General features: G+C 38.6%; 1 protein-coding gene across 1 annotated transcript in view; it reads left to right on the top strand.

The window, feature by feature from the left end:
- PLBD1 (phospholipase B domain containing 1) overlaps positions 1 to 19,382 on the top strand; it is a 55,326-nt gene that overhangs the window by 27,942 nt on the left and 8,002 nt on the right. Inside the window, exons 3-6 of the mRNA XM_081248527.1 lie at positions 296 to 379; positions 1,929 to 2,067; positions 6,952 to 7,092; positions 7,505 to 7,649. Of these exons, the coding sequence (XP_081104653.1) occupies positions 296 to 379; positions 1,929 to 2,067; positions 6,952 to 7,092; positions 7,505 to 7,649 (509 nt within the window). The remainder of the gene's footprint in view (positions 1 to 295; positions 380 to 1,928; positions 2,068 to 6,951; positions 7,093 to 7,504; positions 7,650 to 19,382) is intronic.

Genomic DNA, 19,382 nt, shown 5'->3' with positions numbered 1-19,382 from the left:
GCACAGTCTCAGTAGCTGTGGCGCACGGGCTTAGTTGCTCCACGGCCTGTGGGATCTTCTCGGACCAGGGATCAAACCCTTGTTCCCTGCATTGGCAGGGGGATTCTTAACCATTGCGCCACCAGGGAAGTCCCAATATTTCCCAATTTTAAATTGTGCATTTGAGTTATAAAACAAGATAGGGAAGGTTTGCCATAGGGAACATCCCAGTTAGCCAAAATACTGGGTAATTTACTGTGATGGGAAAATCCAAGAAGAAAAATGGAAATGTAACAATTTTCATCTCTCCTTTCAGACATATATATGACCACTTCACAAACCTCTACCCACAGCTGATTAATAAACGTTCCGTGGTGGATAAAGTACAGGAGTTTTTAACGTAAGTATAATAGCTTTCCTCTTCTCATTGCTGTTGAGGCTTCAGGGCTTGAATCTGTCTTTTCAAACAGCAATTTCTCCTTCACCAATTTCTTTTCCACCTCTTAGGCAGGACTCTGGAGTAGTTCTTGTAGTTAAGTATAGCACCTTTTGGTGATGGCATGAAAACTGGTTGTGGACAAATGCCTTCTAATTTGTGCTCTTTCAGAGGTCAGGTTGAATGTCCCATTATCAGTTGCTGACGCAGCTAGAGGAAGACCTCACCAGTGCGAGTCAGGCAAAGTCAAACCCCCGGATCCCTTCCACCTGGGGGCTCCTCTCCTTGCAGAAATCCTTCCTCCTCCCTCTGAAAGGTGCTTCCATTTCATGGACCTGGTGACTCATCCTAGCTGGGGAGTTAGCTCATATCTAAAGTTATAATTCTTAACATCCTCTGAGAATATTCCCATTTTAGTAAAGTTTTCTGAAGACTAATAATTCTCAATATTCAGAAAATTTGTTCTATATTTGTGGGATGACAGACTATGAGACTAATTTGGGGATGAAGGAGCTCTTGGTTTGGCCCTCCAAATTGTATACTAAGGGACCCCTTCGTTGGATGCTAAGGTCCTACAGAGCATCTGGGCTAGATCCCATGAAGCAGTGACACTGTATTTTTTAATTGATCTAGAGATAGCCGGAACACATCAGAAATAGCTTTTAGTATACAAATTTATATCAACTCATCCTGCATAAAGTGCAGACAACAAAAAGAGAGGAGAGAATGAAAGGACTATTAAAAAAAAAAGACTTTTTCCTAGGACAGAGACATTGAGGCTGTTATTAGCGACAACTGGAATAGGGCAAACCATAAACTATGAAAATGATCTGAGAGAAATACAAACAAATACAAACCACCCTGTCCTTAAGAGCTTTTGTTTTTTCCTGTTGTTTATCACTTCTATCTACAAAGTAAAGTTAATCAACTTGTCCTTACCAATTTAGTGAAACATGATTTTATATAAGATATATTTGAACAGTCTATCCTCAACTTTCTTAGGTCTCATATCACAGATAAGTAAATATTACACCTGTGTTTCTAGATAGTTCTAGATAGAGCATGGGGGAAGTTATAATGGAAGAGTCATAGTCCTTGGGAGAAATTAAAAATCATTTAGGGGCTTCGCTGGTGGCGCAGTGGTTGAGAGTCCGCCTGCCAATGCGGGGACACGGGTTTGTGCCCTGGTCCAGGAAGATCACACATGCCGCGGAGCAGCTGGGCCCGTGAGCCATGGCCGCTGAGCCTGCGCGTCTGGAGCCTGTGCTCTGCAACGGGAGAGGCCACAGCAGTGAGAGGCCCGCGTACCGCAAAAAAAAAAAAAAAACAAACAAATCATTTAGGATTTGCTCTGATATCCTTTCAAAGTGATTGAAATGTTATAAGATCCAGAATTTAAATTATACTAGCTAGCATAAGTATCTGAATATATCATCTCTAAATACCTGAGTTTAATTTAGCTTTGGATGAACAACCATGGAGACCTCTAGTACAAATCTAATTTGTCTTCCAGGAAGCAAGATCAGTGGGCCCGGGATAACATCAAAAATTACAAGGATGACCCATTTTGGAGACACACAGGCTATGTTATGGCACAAATGGATGGGCTATATGTAGGAGCAACGAAGAGGGCTATAGTAGAAGGAACAAAGGTAAGATTTTTTAAAAGCTACTCAGGATTTATGGTATGGCAAGAATATTGAAAATTATCTTTAAAATTATTGATACATTCCAATTAAGGAGAAGATCAAATTAGGACTAGAGAATAAATTTCTTGCTCAGAAGAACTGTCTTATGTATCTCATTGCTAGCACCTGACTCAGTGTCAGGTTAATTCACAAATAAACCAGCTTGTTTCTGTGTTCTTTCAGTCTCATTCATGCTATACTCTGGGGTAGGTTAAAGAGCCCCATATGAATGTGCTGGCTATTTAATTAACCTAATAAAGCAAGTGTTTTAGACAATATGTTTGTTAAAGAAAAATGTCTAGGTTTTATAAATTGTACAAGTTCTATGCTTTCATCCTCCACAGTACGCACACACACACACAAACATGCCCATGCATCATAATTTTTTGAAAGGTTTACTGAAGCATTGAGGATTGAAAGGTACCGTGTAATATACTTCCAAAAATTAGGAAGATTTTATTTCCTGGGGGTAATATATATACCACACACACACACACACACACACACACACACACACACACTCTCACACTGGACAAAATATATAAAATGACAGTTTATAGAAAATAGATTCAAAAAATACTCTTAATCATATGAACTTGGCCTTGCTAATAAAATTAGAAATACAAATTAAAATCATACTGAGAAATACTTTCTCATTTATCAATTTGGCAAAAATTCCAAAGTGTGAGAGCATACTGTGTTGGCAAGGCAATGGGGGGAAAAATGGGGGGGAAAAGATACTTTCCTAGAAGACTGGGGGGAATACAAAATGGTGTATCTGCTATGGACAGGAATTTTGGCACCCAGTTCCAAAATCACACACTCATTTACCCTCTGACCCAGTAATCCCATTTCTAGGATTATCACAAAGGTTCACTGGCAACAATGCAAGCCTATTCATCACAGATAATTTATAAAAGACCGAAAACAGCCAAATACATGGAAGACTGGCTGCATAAATGATGTAGCTGTAAACAGGAATAAGGTGGATCTCCATGTACTATTATGGAATGACCTTCAGAATCTGTTATTAAGTGTAAAAATGGAAAGACCAGTCTATATCATGTGCTACCTTTTGCATAAGAAACTGAGATAGATAGATAGATAGATAGATAGATAGATAGATAGATAATAGATAGATAGATTTGCTCATTTTTTCAAGGAGAAACAACAGTGAAAGAATAAGCCAAGGGCTTCCCTGGTGGCGCGGTGGTTGAGAGTCCGCCTGCCGATGCAGGGGACACGGGTTCGTGCCCCGGTCCAGGAGGATCCCACATGCCGCGGAGCGGCTGGGCCCGTGAGCCATGGCCGCTGAGCCTGTGCGTCCGGAGCCTGTGCTCTGCAACGGGAGAGGCCACAACAGTGAGAGGCCCGCATACCGCAAAAAAAAAAAAGAATAAGCCAAAAACTAAAAAATAAATGATTACCTATAGAAGAAGGAAGAAAAGAGAGTGGAGGGAACAGAAATGAAAGCTACATTTCTCCGAATGTAACTTGCTTTTTACATTGACTTTGGAACCATGTAAATGCTGTTCATACTTATAAAAAAATTTTTAAAAGCAAAGCAGTTTCCTAAGATCTGAAAACAAATTGACACAAATATACCTAATTGTGCATCAAGTTTGTGGCATAACCATATGGACAGCAGTTACTTCAAGTGACCTTAAAACACATTTACTGCTGTACATCCTCAGTGGAATAGATGCTACAGACAAGAAGGATCACCAAAACCCAAACCAAAACAAATGACCTTGAATTGTAACCTTACTTTAGTAAAACTATTGATATTGCTATTTTGAAATTTGGTAGAGTTCACTTGATATAGTAAGATAAAAGCAAATAAGTATGTTAGATAACAAGATTTTCAGCATAAGAAAAATCAATGGAGTAAAGATCCTGTGTTTTTGTTTTTGTTTTTAAGTTGAACTATAGGTAGCAAAATCATTACTTTTAAAAAATACACGTTTCCCAGGAATTCCGTGGTGGTCCAGTGGTTGGGACTCAGCACTTTCACTGCTGTGGCCTGGGTTCAATCCCTGGTTGGGGAACTAAGATCCTGCAAACCTAAGATCCTGCAAACCTCATGGCACGGCAAAAAAATAATAATAATAAAAAGTACACGTTTCCTTGCTTTGTCCCTTGAAAAAGCCTGGAAGTAATGACAATAGCCTAGACCCAGTATCATTCAGTCTTCACTAGGAGGATACGACATAGGGTAGGCAACAATGTCTTAAGACACAAAAGCACTAACCATGAAGAAAAAGATTGACAAATTCAGCTAATTAAAATAAGAATTTCTTTTTATCAAAAGACAGTATAGAGAGTGAAAAGATAAGATGTAAACCAGGAGAAGATATTTGCGATACATTTAACTAACAAAGGATTCGTATCTAAAATGCATAAAGAACATCGACAAATTATTAAAAAGAAAATACTCAGTAGAAAAATGGGCAGTGGGCAAAAACATCGAGAGGAATTTCATGGAAGAGGAAATACACATGGCCAATAAACAGGCGAAGAAATGCTCTATTTCAAGAAAATGCATAGTAAAACCACAGTGAGATCCTATTACACACCAGAACTGGGAAATCCCAAGCACTATTGGAGTAAGTAAACTATTACAGCCACTTTGGAAAAGGATTGGACATTACTTGAAACATTTGAAGATAACATATATTCTACAACCTGGCAGATCCACTCAGATGTTACATACTTTCTTGAACATGGGGCCCAAGTACGTAAAAGTTCACAGTACCATTGTTTTGCTGTGAACTGGAAACACCCCAGATATTTCTCATAAGTATATTGTGACACTATATATTCATGTAATGGGATACCATATAGGAATGAAAATGAATGAACTATTTCCACATGATCAACATTGATAAATGTCAAAAAATAATTTTGAGCAAAAGAATGAACACAGTATGATTCTATTTATACATATTCAAAACCAGGAAGAGTTTTAAAAATACTTGTTTAAGGATTTATACATAGATGATAAAATAATAGAAAAGCAAGTAATGAACAACATGAAATTTAGTAGAGTGGTTACTACTGGTAGGCAAGGGAAGGGAAATGAGATTGGTGACTTCTAAGGCACAGCTAATATTCTATTTTTTAAAAACTGAGAGGTGGGTAATAGGAGTTTATTATTTTTCCTTAAACTGTGCATATACATCTTTATTCTTTCATATGTATGGTATCATTCTTAATTTTTAAAATAAAGGCAAAATATTTAAAAGCAAATTACAAACTGAAAGATATATTGCAGTTCATCTCGGAGACAATGAACTAATCTCTCTAATACTTAAAGAACTCTTAAAAGTAGGTAAACAAGAATAACCTAGTAGAAAAACAGATAAAGCACATTCACAGTTCACAAAAAATAAATCCAAAGATTTTTAAAAATATGCTCAGCAGTGCTCATAGTAGAAGAAATGCCAGTATAAACTACAGTGAGATACTGTTTTTCACCTATCAAACTGGAAATAAACTAATTGTTTAATATGTTGTTAGGCTGTAATGGTATAATTGAAATAAGCCCTATGAAGACAAGTTGGCAATATCTATTATAATCAAAATCATTTCTAGAGGTCTATCCTACACACAGACTCACACACGTACAAAATGATGTGTCCAAGTCTGACTATTGTTACATTATTTATATTAGCAAAAGTCTAGAAATCACCTGAAAGTCTACCAATAAAATACTGGTTAAAAATATTATAATGCATCCATTCATTGAAATACTGTTTAAAAGAATGAGGAAGATTTTTATATCAAATATGGAAAGGTCCCCAAGATATGAAAAGATATTAAGAGAAAAATATCAAGGTGAAGAGAAGTACATATAACACACTATCGTTTATGTTAAAAAATGTATTTGTAAGACATTTTTAAAAGTCTAGAGATACGCAAGAAACCAATAAAAGTGGTAAGCTGGAGACAGGGTGGGTCTTGAGTGAACAGAGGATAGGAGTGAAGAGAATTTCCACTGTAGATCTGATAATCTAAAAATATATTGAATAATGAATGGATTACTTATTCAGAAACAAAACAAAGAGAATGTTTATATAAACAAATAATCAGGTTTTTTTTTTCTTGCTTTTGCTTTTGTTAAAATTGTCACGTGTATTTGTCTTCTCACCACCTCTGCCCGAAAACCAATTTGTTTGTAGACGCCTAGCCCTGGGCGACTCTGGTGGTTTGAATGTTGCTGGAGCCGTGCTCTCTAGTTAGCACAGAGTTCATGTTCAAGCCTGAAAATTGCTTCAGGTTTAATGCTGGCAAGTCTCTTAGTCCCGTGTTAAACATACGATCAAAATGAAAAGCACCTTAGTTGAATATTTTTGCTGTAAAGCAGTGCTTCTCAGCTAAGGATGACTTCTCACCAGAGGACATTTTGCAATGCCTAGAGACATTTTGGTTTGTCAAAATTGGGAGGGTGCTACTGATACCTAGTGGGTAGAGGCCAGGGATGCTGCTAAACTTCCTACAATGCCCAGCCCCCCTGCCCAACAAGAAAGACTTATTTGGCCCCAAATATCACTAGTGCCAAGACTGAAAAAACCTGCTGTAGAGGAATGCAAGCAGAGCGCTCTGTTTATTTTACTCTCATAGGACCCACTCCCCAAATCTGTGGCTAACAGGCTAAAATGTCTCACAAACTATAAAGTAATAAAAAATCATTTTATAAACTACAATAAAATCTAGTGTATCTGTTACATTAGGGAACCTTCACAAAGGAATAATGTAATGGATACCTAACAACAGGAGCCCTCACAATAGAAGATGACATCTGATTGTCTGAAATCAATGTTAAGTGCAGTCTCTGTCTTTTCCCAGCCCATAACCCTGTTCCAGATTCAGTTCCTGAATGCTGTTGGAGATCTGCTGGACCTGATTCCTTCACTTTCTCCCACAAAAAACTTCGGCCTGGAGTTTTTTAAGAGATGGGACATGGGACATTGCTCTGCTCTTATTAAGGTGAGGCATGTGACAGCCTTTCTTTTTGTCCTTCTTCTGGTCCATATGGACTTTTTCTATATGTCACGCAACTATGGTAACATCTCATCACTCCCATCTATAGTTATATATGAGCTCATGGGTTCCTCTGTCATACAAGTTAAGAACTGGAAGGAACTGATGGAGGGAATTGGATGTACGTGATGTTACCCATTTCTTCCATCATTTTTCCCATGCTCTGTGTACCTGCCACTCCCACCATCCAGAATCTTCCATTTTGGAAGGTAGGACAGACTCTGTCTGTTTTGTGCACATTAAAGGTTAATTTTCCAGTAACAAAAACAGCAGTAAACGCCTTAATTGACATAATCCCTCTACACTTCCTACATTTGTAGTCAGTTATCTGTATACTTCACTATGATTCTGGCTATAGGTTCTTCCTGGATTTGAGAACATCTTTTTTGCTCACTCAAGCTGGTACACGTATGCTGCCATGCTCAGGATATATAAACACTGGGACTTCAACATCAGTGATAAAGGCACCAGCAGTAGTCGCCTCTCTTTCAGCAGTTACCCAGGTAAATAAATTTAGAGAGACATCTGAGTACTCTGAGTACTATTTCAGGATAAAACCTTAGCGATTTAGAGTAACTGGAATGGAAGAAGAAATGTTTAGTGATTAGCATACATTAATCAAAATTGGTTTTTAGAGTGCTATGAAATATAGCTCTAATACTTGTATTTAATAGAATGTCGTAAACTATGTTAATAGGGTTGACAGAAATTCACTTCAACAAATGCCAATTGAGTATTTATTAAGCACAAGGCACTTGCCTAGGCTCTGCAGTGGAATCAAAGATGAGTGAGGTAGATCCTGATCTCAGCATCTCCTTGAGAGCCTGTCTCCATTTTTCTTTTCTTATGATTTCTTTTTTTTTTAATTGGAGTGTAGTTGATTTATCCATTTCTCTTATTCTTTGCAATATCCACAGCAGTTTACCTAGTATGTGGCACCTAGTACATTATTTTTGCTGAATGGATAGGTGAATGAATGTACAAGCTTATAGATCTTACACAAACAAGATAAGTACTCTACAGATAAGAACAATATTATTACTGGATACTGTATAGGCTGCAAAAGAAGTGTAAGAAATGTTGTGAGTATTCAAAATAGGGACAACTCACATCTGATTGTTGGGAAAAGGGAAAAGGTGGACATTTGAGATGAACCATGAATGATGGAGCAGGTCGAGATGGATGGGAAGGATGGTCTTTGGAGAGTTGGGATTGCAAACTCCTATGCCTAAAGGAGACAGAAGATGATGCAAATGAATAAAGGGGCTGGTATAAGAAAATAGAAATGGAAACAACTGTAGCAAACACATGGTCCATTGACAGGGAGCCAGTCGGTTCCCACTGACCACTGTCACCCAGCAATGTGGAGATCAGTATTTCCATATCCTCCAGCTTCTCAAGAGAGAAATATGGATTTGAAAAACAAAACCCACCGTGTGAACCCCAAAACGTGTGTCTGCTAGCTGGAATTGCCCTCAACTGCAGGTTTGCAACCTCTTCAGGAAACAACATGAGCAAAGGCTTACCAAGCATCTAAGTGTCCGATGCAGATGTGATGTGGACACTTCTGACCTTTAATTACATATATGCAGCTTACAGGGGGGTTATACCAACCACCTGGCATATCTAGCTTTGTAAGAGTATTTGGGTCAGAGTATTATTGTCCCTTCTGGCACTGTTGTTCTTGATAATATTAACGCCACCCTATCGGGAATTCTGACCAGGGGAATAAAGTGATGTCTTTCTGCCCTTGTGACCTGATCCTTCCTTTGAGACCACTTTGATTTCGTCTTTGTCATAGTTTGCTGAATTGTTTTAGTACTGAGGGGGACTGAGAACTCCTTTCTCCAAGTGAGACTGTGCTTTGATTCTTCTGTGTTCCTTTGGACTGAAATTTAAGGACAGCAAGATACTGAGACAGTCAAATATTCGTACTCTTCCTCTTGTTTGTGATAAAATGCAAAGTTCAGCTGTTACCTGAAATTTTTGCTTTGAAATCTCTGCAGAATGGTGTTCTTCCGTAGTCTTAATAGTCTTGAACCCAGAGGTAGTGATGGAGAAGGACATGGAGGGATTTCCTATGAAACTTTTGACCTTGCTCATATTTGCATATATATCTTCCAGAATAGATAGATTTAGAAGTAGATATATAGATAATAGAGATCTTTAGAGCAATTAAACTGAGAGAAAACAAAAGACTTTTTTTTTTTCACTCCAAGATGTTTTTACAGGAGCCAGTGGAGCAATGTCATTCATAATTTCTCTAACTGGACTGCTTTGTTCTCAATAGCAAACATGAAAAAACATGGAGAATTTTATTTATATTACAAAGAATTGTTTAGTTATGGGATCAGCCACACGGAATTCATCGCATAGATATAAAACTAAGCTTTACCATGAACTTTATGCCATGTGTATGTGCTGATCCCAGAAATAAGCTAGGTGACTTGTTGTTTTTCTTTGGTGCAGGAATACCATGATAGATTGAGTGGCTTAGGAGCGTGGTGTCAGTTTTGTATTCAAAGGGGTAGGACCTGGAGGCTCTTCCTGATACGGGCAAGGATATTAAGAGTTACTGAGTCAGAACCGATAGATCAAGTCATGATATAATTTATTCATCTATAATTTTCTATTCAAATGTGCTAAGCAGAGTATTTGTGATGAAAAACAGGACAAATGCAGCCCCTATTCTAACAAACTTTACATTCTGGTGAAAAATAGACACAAATAAAAAAGCAATGACTGGGCTTCCCTGGTGGCGCAGTGGTTGAGAGTCTGCCTGCTGATGCAGGGGACATGGGTTCGTGCCCCGGTCCGGGAGGATCCCACATGCCGCGGAGCGGCTGGGCCCGTGAGCCATGGCCGCTGGGCCTGTGCATCCGGAGCCTGTGCTCCACAACGGGAGAGGCCGCAACAGTGAGAGGCCCGCGTACCGCAAAAATAAGGGAAAAAAAAAAAAAAAAAGCAATGACTAAAGTGTGATTTGTGTCATAATAGAGAAGCCTAGATTGGGGATGATGAGATAGCTTTTAAGAGAAAGTAAAATTTATGTTGAGACACAAAGGCAAGTGTAAATTCCCCAGGCCAATGGGGATAATGGGGTGATAGAATGTTCCATGTGGAACAAGCAGCACATGTAAAGGCCTATAGGCAAGAGAAAGTGTGGAGAAGGCCAGGGAGAGGGAATGAAGGGCAATGCAAGACCATTAAAATGACAAGTGGAAGTGACATTAATAGATTTGCATTTTGGAATTACAAAATGTCTGGCCCACGAGGGGAGGACACAAGAGGCTTCCAACAGAACATGCAGAAGCCTGAGGCAACAATCCAGGGAACTCAAACCACATAAAGTTTTGCAGATGGTCAGTCAATATACGGATGGAAGATTGATATTCCTCTTCAAGAAGAAAACAAGACGTCAAAAATGACTGCTGAATTAATATAGCAGTAATAGTGTTCCTGTTGTCCTTGCCAGAATCCTTGAGGGATAATTGCCGAATAAGAATTGTTGGGGGCTTCCCTGGTGGCGGCAGTGGTTGGGAGTCCACCTGCCAAAGCAGTGGACGCGGGTTCGTGCCCCGGTCCAGGAAGATCCCACTTGCCGCGGAGCGGCTGGGCCCCTGAGCCATGGCCGCTGAGCCTGCGCGTCCGGAGCCTGTGCTCCGCAACAGGAGAGACCACAGCAGTGAGAGGCCTACATACCACAAAATAAATAAATAAATACAATTTAAAAATTAAAAAAAATTTTTTAAAAAAGAAAGAAAAGAGTTCCCAAAGTGTCACATCCATCTGTGTTAAAATCAAATGGCAGGGCTTCCCTGGTGGCGCAGTGGTTAAGAATCTGCCTGCCAATGCAGGAGACATGGGTTCGAGCCCTAGTCCGGGAAGATCTCACATGCCGCGGAGCAACTAAGCCCATGTGCCACAACTACTGAGCCTGTGCTCTAGAGCCTGCAAGCCACAGCTACGGAGCCTGCATGCCACAACTACTGAGCCCGCGCACCTAGAGCCCGTGCTCTACAACAAGAGAAGCCACCGCAGTGAGAAGACCGCGCACCGCAACGAAGAGTAGCTCCCGCTCTCTCCAACTGGAGAAAGCCCGTGGGCAACAGTGAGGACCCAGCGCAGCCAGAAATAAATAAATAAATAAATAAATTTTTTTAAAGAGAGAAAAGAATCAAAATAAAATAAAAATTTTTTAAAAATCAAATGGCAGTAAGACATTTCAAAACAAAATATGTTGTATAATTGGATTACTATTATATTAGCTACTGCTGAACCTCCAAATTTTGTGCTGGAAACATGTGATTATTATTGCTTTTGAGTCCACACGTCAGCTAAATGGTTCTTTCTGGTGTCTCCGCTGGGCACATCGTGCGTCTGAGGTTGGCTGGGGTTGGGTGGGCCGTTCTGCTGACCTTGGATGAACTCTCTAGCACTTTGGGGGACTGGCCAGCTAGAGGCTGGCCCTCCTGCACGTGGTCTCCCATCCCAGAGACTAAATTAGACTGGGCTGGTTTACACTGCTGTAACAGGGTTACAAGAGGTGAGAAGAAGTATGCAAGGTCTCCTGAGGCCTAGACAGAACTGGCGCATTTTGTTAGCCGAAGCGAGTTCCGGATCCAGCTCAGATTTAAGAGATGGGGAAACAGACAATGCCTCTTTCTGGGAGATGTTGCAAAGTCCCATTGCTGAGTATGGATAGAGGGAGGGGTGAGGAAATGCAGCACAGCTATTTTTACAATCATGATCCACACTCCTGACCCTGAGTTGTATGTCATTTATGTCCTTTGTCAACACTGAATCTACTCTTTCGGAAGGAAGGAATGTGTGTGGTCTTCAGAGGTTTGGAGCAGCTAATGCATGTGATAAGCAAATAAGCACATTTTAAACTTTTTATTTTTTAATGGTTTATAACATTATATAAGTTTTTTGTGTACCTACATATTATGTTTCAACTTCTGTATATACTACAGCATGCTCATTCCCAAAGGTTTAGCTTCCATTCATCACCATGCAGTTGACCCCTTTATCCATTTTGCCATCCCCCTGCCACCCTTCCCCTCTGATAACTGCTACTCTGTTCACTGTATCTATGTGTCTGTTTTTGTTTGGTTTGTTCATTTATTTTTGTATTCCACATATGAGTGAAATCATATGATATTTGTCTTTCTCCATCTGACTTACTTCACTTAGCATAATACATTCAAGGTCCATCCATGCTGTCACAAATGGCAAGATTTCATCTTTTTATGGCTTAGTAGTATTCCATCATACACACACACACACACACACACACACACACACACCACGTCTTCTTTATCCATTCATGTGTCTATGGGCACTTAAGTTGTTTCCATATGTTAGCTATTTGTAAAGAATACTGCAATGAGCATAGGGCTGCATATATCTTTTTCCAATTAGTGTTTTCATATTCTTTCAATAAATACCCAGAAGTGGAATAGCTGGGTCATATGTTAGTTCTATTCTTAATTTTTTGAGGAACTTCCATATTGTTTTCCACTGTGGCTGCACCACTTTACCTTCCCACCAACAGTGTATGAGGGTTCCCTTTTCTCCACGTTCTCTCCATCACTTGTTTTTTCTACCTTTTTGATGATAGCCATTCTGACAGGCATGAGGTGGTATCTCATTGTGATTTTGATTTGCATTTCCCTAATAAGAGTGATGTTGAATTTCTTTGTATGTGCCTGTTGGCCATCTGTATGTCTTCTTTGGAAAAATGTCTTTTTAGCTTCTCTGCCCATTTTAAAATTGGGTTGTTTGTTTTTCTGTTGTTAAGTTGTATGAGTTCTTTATATATTTTGGACATTAACCTGTCATTTGATATATGATTTGCAAATATCTTCCCTCATTTGGTAGGTTGTCTTTTCAATTTGTTAATGGTTTCTTCTGCTGTGAAGAATATTTTTAGTTTGATGAGGTCCCATGTGTTCATTTTTGCTTTTGTTCCCCTTTCCTGAGGAGACATATTCAGAAAGATATTGCTAAAACCAATATCAAAGAGCATCTTGCCTATGTTTTCTTCTAGGAGTTTTATGGTTTCAGATCTTACATTCAAGTCTTTAATCCATTGTGAGTTGATTTTTGTGTATAATGTAAGATAGTGGTCTAGTTTCATTATTTTGCATGTGGCTGTCCAGTTTTCCCAACATCATTTGTTAAACAGACTGTACTTTCTCCATTGTATGTTGTTTGTTCCTTTGTCATAAATTGATTGTCCATGTATATGTGAGTTTATTTCTGGGCTCTCAGTTCTCTTCCATTGATCTCTGTGTTTGTTTTTCTGCCAATATTATGCTGTCTTGATTACTATAGCTGTGTAATATCATTTGAAATCAAGGAGTGTGACACCTCCAGTTTTGTTCTTTTTTCTCAGGATTGTTTTGGCTATCTGGGGTCTTTTGTAGTTCCATATAAATTTTAGGATTTTTGTTCCATTTCTGTGAAAAATGTCATTGGAATTTTGATAAGGAGTGTACTTAATCCATAGATTGCTTTAAGTAATATGGACATTTTAATAATGTTAATTCTTTCAGTCAATGCGCACAGAATATCTTTCCATTTGTGTCATCTTCAATTTCTTTCAACAATGTCTTATAGTTTTCAGTGTACAGGTCTTTCATCTCCATGCTTGAATTTATTCTTAGGGATTTTATTCTTTTTGATGCAATTATAAATGGAATTGATTTCTTAATTTCTCTTTCTGCACAACAGATTTTTGTCTACTGATTTAGTACTCTGAAACTTGACTGTATTCATTTATTATTTCTAATAGTTTTTAGGTGATGTCTTTAGGGTTTTCTATACATAGTATCATGTCATCTGCAAACAGTGACAGTTTTACTTCTTCCTTTCCATTTTGGATGCCTTTTATTTCTTTTTCTTGCTTAATTGATCTGGCTAGGACTTCCAATATTATGTTGAATAAGAGTGGCAAGAGTGGATGCAGAAAAAGCTTTTGACAAAATTCAACATCCATTATGATAAAAACCCTCCAGAAAGTGGGCATAGAGGGAACATACCTCAACATAATACGGGCCATATATGACAAACCCACAGCTAACATCATATTCAATGGTGAAAAGCTGAAAGTATGTTCTCTAAGATCAGGAACAAGACAAGGCTGCCCACTCTCACCACTTTTATTCAACATAATATTGGAAGTCCTAGCCACAGCAATCAGACAAGAAAAAGAAATAAAAGGAATCCAAATTGGAAAGAAAGAAGTAAAATTGTCACTGTTTGCAGATGGCATGATATTATACATAGAAAATTCTAAAGATGCTACTAAAAAACTACTAGAGCTCAACAGTGAATTTGATAAAGTTGCAGGATGCAAAATTCATATACAGAAATCTGTTGCATTTCTATACACTAACAACAAACTGTTAGAGAAATTAAGGGAACAATTCCATGTACAAAAGCATCAAAAAGAATAAAATACCTAGGAATAAACCTATCTAAGGAGATAAAAAGACCTGTACTCAGAAAACTATGACACTGATGAAAGAAATTGAAGACCACACAAACACATGGAAAGATATACCATGTTCATGGATTGGAAGAATTAATATTGAAATGACCATACTACCTAAGGCAATCTACAGATTCAGTGTAATCCCTATCAAAATACCAAAGGTATTTTTCACAGAACCAGAACAAATAATTTAAAAATTTGTATGGAAACACAAAAGACCCTGAATAGCCAAAATAATCTTGAGAAAGAAGAACAGGGCTGGAGGAATCATGCACCCTGACTTCAGACTACACTACAAAGCTACAGTTATCAAAACAGTATGGTATTGGCACACACAAAAAATAGATACATGGATCAGTGATACAGAATAGAGAGTCCAGAAATAAACCCACACACTTATGGTCAGTTAATCCACAACAAAGGAGGCAAGAATATACAATGGAGAAAAGACAGTCTCTTTAATAAGTGGTGCTGGAAAAACTTGACAGCTACATGCAAAAGAATGAAATTAGAACATTCTCTAACACCATATAGAAAAATAAACTCAAAATGGATTAAAGACCTAAATGTAAGACTGGAAACCATAAAAGTACTAGAAAAAAATGGGCAGGACACTCTTTGACATAAATTGTAGCAATATTTTGTGGATCTGTCTCCTCAGGGAAGGGAAACAAAAGCAAAAATAAACAAATGGAACCGAATTAAACTTTTGCACAGCAAAGGAAACCACTGACAAAACAAAAAGACAACCTACTGAATGGGAGAAAATATTTGCAAATGATATGACTGATAAGGAGTTAATATCCAAAATATATAAACAGCTCATATAACTCAACATTAAAAAAAACCCCAACTTGATTAAAAATGCACAGAAGACTTGAATAGACGTTTTTCCAACAAGACATACAGATGGCCAACAGGCAGATAAAAAGATGCTCAAAATCATCAGTCATCAGAGAAGTGCAATTAAAACCACAAGGAAATATTACCTCACACCTGTCAGAATGGCATCATCAAAAAGAACACAAATGACAAATGTTGAGGATGTGGAGAAAGGGAACCCTTGTACATTGTTGGTGGGAATGTAATTGGTGCAGCCACTGTGGAAAACAGGCTGGAGGTTTCTTAAAAACTTAGAACTACTATATGACCCAGCAATTCCATTCCTGGGTATATATCAAAGAAAACAAAAACACCAACTTGAAAATATACATGCACTCCAATGTTCATAGCAGCATTATTTACAATTGTCAAGATATGGAAGCAACCTAAGTGTCCATAAACAGATAAGTGGATAAAGAAGAAGATGTGGGACATACACACACACACACACACACACACACACACACACACACACACACATGATGGAATGTTACTCAGCCATAAAAAAGAAATATTGCCATTTACAGTATTACTAGAATCTTCCCTCTTGATACTGCTTTTGCTTCATTCCATAGATTTTGGTAAGCCATATTTTCACTTTCATTTGTCTCTGATTTTTTAAAATTTCTCCTTTGATATCTTTGTTGACCCAATAATTGTTCAGTAGCATGTTGCCTAGTTGCCACATATTTGTGATATTTCTGGCTTTCTTCTTGTAGTTGATCTCTAGTTTCACACTATTTTGATTAGAAAAGATGCTTGATATGATTTTTATCTTCCTAAATTTATTGAGACTTGTTTTCTGTCCCAACATATGGTCTGTCCCTGAGAATGTTCCATGTGCACTTGAGAATAATGTGTATTCGGCTGCATTTGGTTAGAATGTTTTATATATGTCTATCAAATCCATCTGGTCTAAGGTTCATTTAAGGCTGCTGTTTCCTTGTTGACTTTCTGTCTAGATGATCTATTCACTGATGTAAGTGGGGTATTAAAATCACCTACTAGGGCTTCCCTGGTGGCGCAGTGGTTGAGAGTCCGCCTGCCGATGCAGGGGACACGGGTTCGTGCCCCGGTCTGGGAGGATCCCACATGCTGCGGAGCGGCTGGGCCCATGAGCCATGGCCGCTGAGCCTCCGCGTCCAGAGCCTGTGCTCCGCAACGGGAGAGGCCACAACAGTGAGAGGACCACATACCGCAAAAAAAAAAAAAAAAAAAAAAAATCACCTACTATTATTTTGTTGTCTCCCTTTAGGTATGTTAATAATTGCTTTATATATTTTGGTGCTCCTATGTTAGGTCAATATATACTAATAACTGTTATGTCTTCTTGACAAATTGTCCTCTTTACCATTACTTAATGTTCATCTTTGTCTCTTGCTACCATTTTTGCCTTGAAGTCTATTTTTTCCCATGTGAGAATGGCTACACCCACTTTCTTTTGGCTGTCATTTGCTTGGAGTATCAACTTCCATTCCTTCACTTTGAGCCTGTGTTTCTCTTTAAAGCTGAGATATGTCTCCTGGAGGCAGCATATAGTTGGGTCTTATTTTCTAATCCATCCAGTTATTCTGTGTCTTTTGATTGGTAAATTCAATCCATTCACATTTAAGGTGATTGTTGATAGATGAGGACTTAGAACTGCCATTTTCTCTTTTATTTTCTGGTCGCTCTGTATCTCCATTGTTCCTTTTTTTCTTTTAACATCTTTATTGGAGTATAATTGCTTTACAACGGTGTGTTAGTTTCTGCTATATAACAAAGTGAATCAGCTATATGTATACATATATCCCCATATCTCCTCTTGCATCTCCCTCCCACCCTCCCTATCCCACCCCTCTAGGTGGTCACAAAGCCCTGAGCTGATCTCCCTGTGCTATGCGGCCGCTTCCCTCCATTGTTCCTTTTTCCTTGTGTTTCTGTCTGCCATTTTAGTATGGTGGTTTTCTATGATGTTTTTCCCAATTTCCTCTTGTTTTTATGTTTCCTCTGTCTGCTCTAGATTTATGTTTTGTGGTTACCATGAGATTTGTATGAAACCTATCATGGATAAAATTGTTCTTTTTCTGCTGATAGTATCTTATCTTCATTTGCCTACATGGGTTTCCTCCTTTTCCTCTTCCCTTTTTACATTTTTGTTGTCTTAAATTATTCCTTTTTGTGTTGTTTGTTACTAAATTAAAGTAGCTAGATTATTTTTACTGCTTTTTTCCCTTTAATCTTTATGCTGTAATTAAGTTTTTAACAACCTATTCTGATGTAGAATAAGTTGCAATTTTTTTATTCTGTCTGTCCATTTACCATTTTACTCAAAGTTTTGTGTACAGTACTTTTCCCTTTTCATTTCAGGTAGAAGAGCTTCTTTCAACGTTTCTTTTAAGGCGCATCTAATGTTGATGAGCTCAATCAGCTTTTGTTCGTCTGGGAACGTCTTTATTTCTCCTTCATATCTGAAGGATAACTTTGCTAAATAGAGTATTCTCGGGTGATGGTTATCTTTCAGTATTTCGAGTATGTCATGCCACTCTCTCCTGGCCTGCAGAGTTTCTGCTGAGAAGTCTGCTGATAGACTGATGGGGATTCCTTTGTAGGTTACCATCCTTTTTTCCCTGGCTGCCTTTAGAATATTCTTTCTTTGTCATTGACTTTTGAAAGTTTTAATATACTGTGTCTTGAAGAAGGTCTTTTTGTATTGAGGTAATTAGAAGTTCTCTTGGCTTCGTGGACTTGTCCATCCAGTTCCCTCCCCAGGTTTGGGAAGTCCTCAGCTATTATTTCTTTAAATAAACCCTCTGCACTCTTCCTTCTCCCTTTTCCTTCTGGGATACCCATTACCCTAATGATGCCCTTCCTAAAAGAGTCAGATAGTTCTATAGGATTTCTTTACTTTTTAGATCTTAGTTCACTCTCCTCTTCTCCCTGTATCATCTCTAGATTTCAATCTTTCAGCTCACTAATACTCTCTTCCATGTGGTCTGCTCTATTTCCAGTGCTTTCTAATGCATCCTTCATCTCATTTATTGAGTTCTTCAGCTCCAGAATTCCTATTTGGTGCTTTTTTTAAAATTTCAATCTCTTTGGTAAAGTATTCCTTCTGTTCATTAATTTCACTCCTGAGGTCATTGAACTGCCTTTCAAAGTTTTCTTGTAGCTGGTTGAGTATCTTCATGACAGCTATTTTGAATTCTCGATCAGATCACAACATTCCATGACTTTAAATTTGGTTTCTGGAGGACTGTCATTTTCTTTTTGTGGTACTGGGTTACCATGGTTCTTCATGGGGCTTGATGAGTGCTCTTCTGCCAGTGCATTTGAAGTGGTGAACATGTTTCTTTTTTAGGTAAAGCTTTTTTTTTTTCCCCTCACTTGATTGTAGCTATTCAATAGGTTAGTAATTAGGTGCCTTTCTTTTGTTTCCCAGTAGGTGGTGCTATAGCACAAGTTTTTGGTTTCTCTTACCCGCGCTGCCTCTGGTTATTTTTGAGAGCTGGCACTTTCCACCCTCCACTGTCTGTGTCAGAGGCGTTGCCTGGTGCCCTCCTTGTCACTATTTCTGTCTCCAGGGTTGTTGGTTCCTTGCTGCTGCCGGTGTTGCTGACAATGCCACCTGGGGCACAGAGATGGCAGGCACTGCCTTCCCCGTCCCTCTGGTTCCACCTACTTTATGTGTTCCAGTCCACCCACCCTTAGATGACAGATGTGTGGAACTCTCCAGCACGCTGCTGTGTTGGGCCGAGGAACCTTTGTTGAGTTATGGATGTTTTACTGATTTTATTGGTCGTAGATTGAAGGGGAGAGACAAAGGGAGTGTCTCCCACCCCCCATGACGTTGATGTCACTCTTCCAAATGGGC

Source organism: Mesoplodon bidens (assembly GCF_964165515.1).
Source record: "Mesoplodon bidens genome assembly, chromosome: 11".
NCBI lineage: Eukaryota > Metazoa > Chordata > Mammalia > Artiodactyla > Ziphiidae > Mesoplodon > Mesoplodon bidens.
The sequence above is the reverse complement of the archived record's forward strand: the minus strand, read 5'-3'. Positions and strand labels throughout refer to the sequence as shown.